The 8,016-nt window shown below is 43.0% G+C and overlaps 1 protein-coding gene across 1 annotated transcript in view; it reads right to left on the bottom strand.

Annotated features, from left to right (window-relative positions):
* Positions 1-6,238, bottom strand: part of LOC123757018 (cell division cycle and apoptosis regulator protein 1) — a 7,239-nt gene extending 1,001 nt beyond the window's left edge. Inside the window, exons 1-5 of the mRNA XM_045740419.2 lie at positions 6,155-6,238; positions 3,923-4,085; positions 3,443-3,563; positions 2,800-3,264; positions 1,504-1,653 (exon numbers count right to left, since the gene is read on the bottom strand). Coding sequence (XP_045596375.2) covers positions 1,504-1,653; positions 2,800-3,264; positions 3,443-3,563; positions 3,923-4,066 — 880 coding nt within the window. The 5' untranslated portion in view covers positions 4,067-4,085; positions 6,155-6,238. The remainder of the gene's footprint in view (positions 1-1,503; positions 1,654-2,799; positions 3,265-3,442; positions 3,564-3,922; positions 4,086-6,154) is intronic.
* Between the last annotated feature and the right edge of the window lie 1,778 nt (positions 6,239-8,016).

The raw sequence follows: 8,016 nt of genomic DNA, 5'->3' as shown, positions 1-8,016 counted from the left end.
TACTTTGAACTTGTTCCGAGTAGCTGAATCTATAACAACATAAGACTTTTAAAGCCTAAAGACTTTTAAACATAATGACTTACGAAGGTTAAACATCTTTCCTCAATCATGGCGGCTGTTTACATTTAAACAATTTGAACTCCGAAGCACAACGAGACTACTATAATAATAGGAACCTTGGATTGTGAAGTTTCCAAGCTTCTAAACTGTTTTAACACATTTAAACAAACAAGCAATGATTGTTGATAGATATAAAGGTTTCGTAATGGGTTGCATAAATGCTTGATGGATACTGGCGGAACATAAACATTTTATGTAGGCAAAAATACATACACACATAGGATACAAACAGATTGATGGAATATAAGATATAAAGACCTGGGGCCAGATTCACGAAGCAGTTACACAAGTACTTACGAACTTAAACATCTTTCTTCAATCTTTGACGGCTTAGATTACATTTATTAAACAGTTTACAAGCATGAAAACTTTTCAATCCACTGTTGTTATTGTTATAAACAGCCTCCTGGTGCTTCGGAGCTCATTAACTGTTTAATAATTGTAAACAAAACCGCCAAAGATTGAGAAAAGATGTACTGGTTCGTAAGTGCTTGTGTAATTGCTTCGTAAATCTGGCCCCTGCCTTACAGGACAGGGAGGCAGGGTATAATTAGCCCCGTTGAAACGTAGAGATGCAATGGATACATTAAGAGATAGGTCTATAGACATTGAGGGCCAAAGACCTATCAACCTTTCAACTTTCATCTATAAGAAAGTAGCTTGATCGGATATGTAAAGAAACACACAGAAGCTTAAGACGCATCTTAAATGTCCATCTTAAGATACAACCCATTCGTTGCGATGTTGTGACTTGCTTACACTTGATGAAATGCACAAAATAAGTCACAACATCTTGACTAAACCAACTTAACCCTCACATATATATAATGAAAGTGACAACTTCTCGGTGCGTTCGGAGCGCTAATTACGTCGTGACGTCACCATTTGATCGTGATGGTCCAGGACGGACCGAAACGTCGTCACTTTCACACGTGTGAGTTGGGTTAGTTGATGAAGTATTGCATCTTGAGTCATGAGGGTGAATGACTAGTGACTTTAGTCATGGAGAGTAGAGAAAATGTGACGAATTTTGGGTAGTTATTGATGGTGGAATGCCTGGGTGAGGTTTGAGATTTAGTGATTTTAGATCTGAGAGGTGAGGGATGAGGTTAGAGGTATAGGTGAGGGGGAAGGCTTTGGGGGGAGAGGAGGGGAATAGGGGTGGTGTCGGCAAGACTGTCTTTAAGGATATGAGCTACAGTTCGAGAGGGAAGAGGCTGTGTAAGGGTTTTGTGTGTGTGTGTTTACAAATTCCGCCTGCATGATCTAGCTGTTAGCTCTTGGACCTATTAGATGGGACTACAATGTAATGGGGCTGCTACATGATGGGGACTACTGAGTGAACTGGACTACTGTTGGGTATGATGTGGAGTGTAGACTCACCTATGAAGGACCGGGACTGACAGTAGCCGAGGCAGTAGCGGATGGGGGCGGTGATTGGGTGGCGGTTGGAACAGTGGCCGTGGTTGTAAGACATCATGTAGAACATGCCGATAGTCTCGTGGTTGTTGGTCACCTGGACCACGCACTCCCCTGAGGAACACACGAACACCGCCTGCATTACCACCACCTGCATCACCACTTACAGAATGGGAGAGTCCCCACCTCTCCCCATCTCTCTCTCTCTCTCTCTCTCTCTCTCTCTCTCTCTCTCTCTCTCTCTCTCTCTCTCTCTCTCTCTCTCTCTCTCTCTCTCTCTCTCTATCTCTCTCTCTCTCTCTCTCTCTCTCTCTCTCTCTCTCTCTCTCTCTCTCTCTCTCTCTCTCTCTCTCTCTCTCTCTCTCTCTCTCTCTCCAGAACACAAGGAAATCAAGGCCTACACTTTATCTCACTATCGTTTACTTTTAACGAGATGGCCTGACGTCACCCGCTCGCAGGTCTACAAAGATGGGAAGGTTGGTGTGTCGCTCCTTCAGGAACGTATATTTACTGTCGCATACCGAGCGAGACAGATCGGGACGTCTCCCTCAGCTGCTACGTTATTTATGAACCAGATAGGTATCTTTACCTTGATTTACCAGCGGGCCACTATCTCTCTCTAGTGGCCTCGACGAGGACAAGAAGCCAAAGCAGCGTGTCAGAGGTCCCCCTCCCCCCCCCCCCCCCCAACATACACACACTTGTCCTGAATGTGTTGTCGAGTTGGACCTTAACATTCAGCAGTGATTTGACATTTAAGGCTTCGGCGGGTAGGCGGTTCAATGGGTATCATGGTAGACAGCACTGCCTCTTCAAGGGCAGGTCCTTCATATTGTTAAAGCAGGTTCTCAAACCATTTTCCAAGCTTACAAAACATGTACTTTTTTCCCCTGTAATATGATTTCATAAACATATTTATGGGACGAACAACTACCCCAATGTTACCCTCGAGATCTCTGATCAATTATGTTTACGATACAGCTATCTTCAAGACAAGTGGGAAGGGGAGGGGGATCTTTGACAAGCCGCCGGTGTCCTATTCTCGTCGAGGCCACTAGAGAGATAGTAGCCCTCAGGTAAACTCGGGCAAATGAGAAAAACCTGGAACATGCAAGACAAAGAGGCAGAATGGGACACACACAAAAGCAGACAGGTAATTCGACAGGAAGATATAGAGGGCCACGGGCTACCTAGCAAACAAAAACTCACATTAATCAAAAATATTATATACGTGTTTGCTAATTATCGAGAATATTTCACCTTTTTTAGGATCCGTGTCAACGTGTTTCTTTCTACCATCATGTCTGAGTCTCTCTTCTTTATCTTGCTCTTCTTTTTTCACTCCTCCCTTCTCTTCTTCATTTTCTCTCTCTTTTACTCCTCCATTTTCCCCTTCCTTTGCTTTATCTTGGTCTTCCTTCATTCCTCCTTTCTCTTCCTCTTGATCTTCTTTCACTCGTTTATCTGTTTTCTTCTCTTCTACTTCCTCTGCCTTCATTACTTCTACTTTCTCTTCTTCCTTCACGGCTTCCTTCTCTTCTACTTTTTCTGCTTCCTTCCAACCTACTTTTTCTGCTTCCTTCCCTTCTACTTTTTCTGCTTCCTTTTCTTCCTTCTCTTCTCCCTCTACTTTAGTAGTTTCATCTTTCGCAACGGCATTCTGTCCAAGCATCACCGGAGCATCTTGTGGCTTCATCCCGTTCGACAGATCACTCACCAGCGAATCTTCAAAATACATATGTTACCCCTTTAAATTTGTCTTTTTCTATGAAAGGCAAATCAGACAAAGAAAATGCTACGTATTTACACTGTCACCATAGAAAACTTAAGTAAAGCAAATTTTGTGTACATCTTTTTGCATAATAATAATTATTATAATACACTGATACATGGAGAGCCTTACCTGCTCCGGTGGAGGTGGTCAGCCCGGTGTCTTCCCGTCTCTCGATGAGATCGACGAAGGACATCACTCTGTCCAGGTGTTCCTGCAGGACCCCCACACTGGCGCTGACCTCCTTCAGAGACTGTACGTGGGAGAGAGAGAGAGAGAGAGAGAGAGAGAGAGAGAGAGAGAGAGAGAGAGAGAGAGAGAGAGAGAGAGAGAGAGAGAGAGAGACGGGCGATATAGCATTTCATTTCACAGCTTACTTACTAACATTTATATAACATTATTACCGCTCGTGATTCGTGGCCTTGTAAACACAAATATGAAAGCTTTACAATGAACGTATATCATTGTACACAAGTGATAGCTGTGCTTAAGGCGACGGCAAGAGCACCTTGAAATGAATAAACATGCAATCTATATATATATAGTCGTTAAAATGCTGTTTCTCCGATAGTATTTATTTTTTTGTAAGTTATTCGTGGGCCACCTGCGTACCTCGCCACACAGCTTCTCCAGCCACTGTCTGTCAACATTAGCAATGTTGCATACGGCGGGCCCCCAGTTGAGAGTGTGGGTTGACCGCAGACACCAGCCTACCACCACCGCCAGGGACCACATCCACCCCAAAGACACCGCCATGACCGCTGCTGGTTGGTAGCTGAGAGAATTATAAACACGTGCTGTAGTAAGGTTGAACTTTGAAAGTAAAAGCTAAGTAGGGGGGAATTATCAGGGGGAAAGCACCAAGCCATTATGACTATTAGTACTGGGAAGGGGTCAGGATAAGGATTTGGGATGGGAAGGAATGGTGTGCAGCCACTTTTGGACGGTCGGGGATTGAACACCGACCTGCATGAAGCGAAACCGTTGTTCTACCGTCCAGTCCAAGTGGTTGGGAAGTTATTAGTAAAAGCTAAGTAGACAATGCAAAAAATATGTCAGTACGTGCGTGCGTACGGACGCATGCATGCATGCACGCACGCGAGCACACACACACACACACACACACACACACACACACACACACACACACACACACATCTTGTATATCTGTACAAGACTCAGGGGAGTCTTATATATATCAATTAAATTTAAAAATATATATGAAATACTAAAGGGGAGTGTGGAACCCACAACCATCAGGTCAACAACCCCAGTAGAAATCAAAACAGTAGTTTAAACCACTCAACTTCCCACTCTTCCTACAAAACTTCCTTCACTTAACTAACTGAAACTGAAGTTTCATTAACTGGCCGTGCACTAAATAACAGACTTAAGAAACACAAAAGAAGTGTTACGTCTGCAGACACAAACAATGCTCTCATCTGTCATGTTAGGGATTCTAATCATCCTATTGATTGGTCTTCTAAATTAATCTTTCCTGCCTCTACACAGACGCCGTCTTGTCGAATCGGCTCTGATACACATCCTACTTAACATGATCCTGAGTCCTGGCTTTGTTGCTGTTAACTCTTCCCTTTCACAGTATATGCTTAAATGCTCCAACCTTCTTAACAAACGTGATCTGACTTAAAACTACCCCCCCCCCCCCCCGTTTTCTTTTCGAATCAGCAACCAGAAGGCCTGGTCGACGACCGGGCCACGAGGACGCTAAGCCCCGGAAGCACCTCAAGGTAAGGTAAGGTAACCTCTCCTTCCTCTTATTCTTACCTAATCCCACTCATCCCATTCGTGCCAATCATCCTGTTCTTAGCTTCTACTTGATTTTTTACCTTCTTCCAGGAAAACCTTCTTCTCTTACCTATTCCTCACCTTACACCTTAACTTCTACTCACACACAGAAATCACAATAAAGTGATATATCAAATAAACAAAGGCTTTAATGGGAGTTCGAACCTACGCACAGGATGCTCCCAGACGCGCATTAGTCAACTGCACCACCACATGGTCAAAAGAATTGCAACCTGGAGTGCCACTACACTCACGAGGATCCAGAGGCTTCACTGAAGCCTATAACAGGGGTGTCACACAATTTCCCCCAATGCACTCGGGCTCTATCAACCAAATACAGTAGTCAGGAATTCTAGGCAGAACTCCAACAACTTATTTTAAGTATTTTTAAGTATTTTAAGTAAGCACGGGCTTACTACAGCTCGTGCTTCATGGTATTGTTCTGTGTAGCTGAAAAACAACATTACCTGTTCCTTATCTTAGAAGCTTTGTGCTACTTGGAATATTATGGTGCTAATAGCTGAATCTAAAACTACAACAACACCATCCTCCCTCCACTCACACACTATACATGATAATGGTCCAGGAGGGACCGAAACGTCTTCGCTTCATCTTCTGATGTGTGGTGTGGTCATTATATCTTCAGTCCCGTTATTGTGACTCGTCGTCAGCTTATCACTTGGTTATTTCACAAACTACTCTGATAGCACTTATAACTACTGTCATGTTAGTATTTTAAGTTCAGTAAATTAAATAACATTATATACTGTATATATCAAATCGTTGATATACAAAAAATCTCGTTACTTTATACATATATATAAAACAATGTCAGACCACGGAGGAAAAATGAAACAGGAATTTCCTTAAGTACTTTCGTATATTAATACATCTTCAGAAGGAGTGAAGATGTATTAATATACGAAAGTACTTAAGGAAATTCCTGTTTCATTTTTCCTCCGTGGTCTGACACTGTCACATTTTTAATCACGTGTTTATTTTCGTGATATACACACATATATATATAACAATTACAAATGTTCAGATGAGCTTATCACCGCTGGACGGAGAGAGAGACAGACGCACAGAGGCGAGGCACAGACCGTCGCCTCAGGTGCTGGGGCCAGACTGGGCCGTTCACTAATGGTTTCCTACCTTAATTGGGGAAGGTCGAGACTGCGCCGGCCAGGGTTGCCACTTCGCGGAAGACAAATATTACATGTGTGTGACGATGTGTATTGAATTTTGTAATTAGCTCATCACGATTGTAACTTGTTTAGCTAATGATTTTGTGGGGTTCAGTCCCTCCCTGAGCCCATTATGTGCCTCTGTAACACTTTCCACTACCACCCACACGATGGGGTATGGGGTGCATAATAAATAAACTAAACTGTCTGAGGACTACAATCTGTGGACACGACGCGGGGAAGTGGGGGGGGGGGAGGGGGGCAGGAAGCCGGTGGCTTGTCATTTGTTTAAAACAAAAAAAACTCCAACTACGGGCTCACCATAGCCCGTGCTACTTGGAATTTTTGTTCCGAGTAGCTGATGCTGATACAACAGCAGCAGACTCCATACAGTTTCAAATGGAGATATGATGGAGCCCAATTGGTTCAGGAACCTGAACACCAGTTGAGAGGTGGGATCAAAGAGCCGAAGCTCAACCCCCGCCGGCAGGCACAACTAGGCGAGTACACACCAACATAGGGCGATTATACTCAAGAGCGAGCATATAGATAAAATATATTATATATATATATATATATATATATATATATATATATATATATATATATATATATATATATATATATATATATATATATATATATATATATATATAATATGTATCCCAAAGAATTCCATGTTCCGATAGTATCAAATCCGGAACATTTCTACCACACTGTGCGAAGCCTGTAAAGAAAAGAGTCGTCAATTCAGTATAATTACAACCCACACATTGCCACATTGATGGAATCCTAGAGTGTAACTGTGTGAACTTCGCTCTTAGAGTGTGGCGAAGAGCGCGGTCTATACTCGCTTCTCCTTGTACCTGCGTGAAATACTTTAATGGCTTCCCCCTCCCACCGCGGCCACTTTCACCCTGTGTCCCATCTCTTCCCTCAGTCCCCCCCTCTCTTCTATGTCTATCGTTTTCTTTTATCTCTCACCCAGCCCGTCTTCTCCTGTTGTCACAATGGACAGAAAATGGTGAACTAAAACCTGATCTAACTGAACGACTCCTGCATGGAAAACGTGAATGTTTGTGAGCCTCTGAGATTCACAATACATCATAATTTGTCCGATGGGGAGGGGGATTTTGACGTCAAAATGACGTCATGAGCCTCTGGGATTCGTCGACGTTTGTGAGCCTCTGGGCTTCACAATACAGCATAATTTGTCCGATGAGGGGATTTTTACGTCAAAATACGATGTATTATTCGAGAGGACAGGTTGCGGAAACAATACTCACTCGCGAGTTGACGGTCAAGACCCACGTGGAACTACAGAGGGAAATACCTGAATTTATACCTGAAGGGGCTGATTACATTAGATAAAATGAAGAAATACAAGGGACATGATACGACCCGTTCTCCTAAGGTTTCCCAACGTCAAGAAACTGTTGTACTAAAGTACCCCCTTACCTGCCGGTGAACGCAAAACAGAAAACGGGACAGTATGTTCATTTCGCGAGCCGAAATTATTTTGATAACGACATATAATTCTAAATCGACCAAGAAATCACACTTAAGTACGCTTACTAAGCCACGATATGCTACAAAAGTGTAAGTTCGTGGGTTTGGGAGCATCCATTAGTGTGCAGGTTCGAATCCTCCTCAGGGCTCCTACTGATTTTCTCATTATAAAAGGAATTAACAAATCAAAGTGGATTTGCC

The sequence above is a fragment of the Procambarus clarkii genome, chromosome 26 (assembly GCF_040958095.1).
Source record: "Procambarus clarkii isolate CNS0578487 chromosome 26, FALCON_Pclarkii_2.0, whole genome shotgun sequence".
NCBI lineage: Eukaryota > Metazoa > Arthropoda > Malacostraca > Decapoda > Cambaridae > Procambarus > Procambarus clarkii.
Note: the sequence above shows the minus strand (reverse complement) of the source record. Positions and strands in the feature narration are given on the sequence as shown.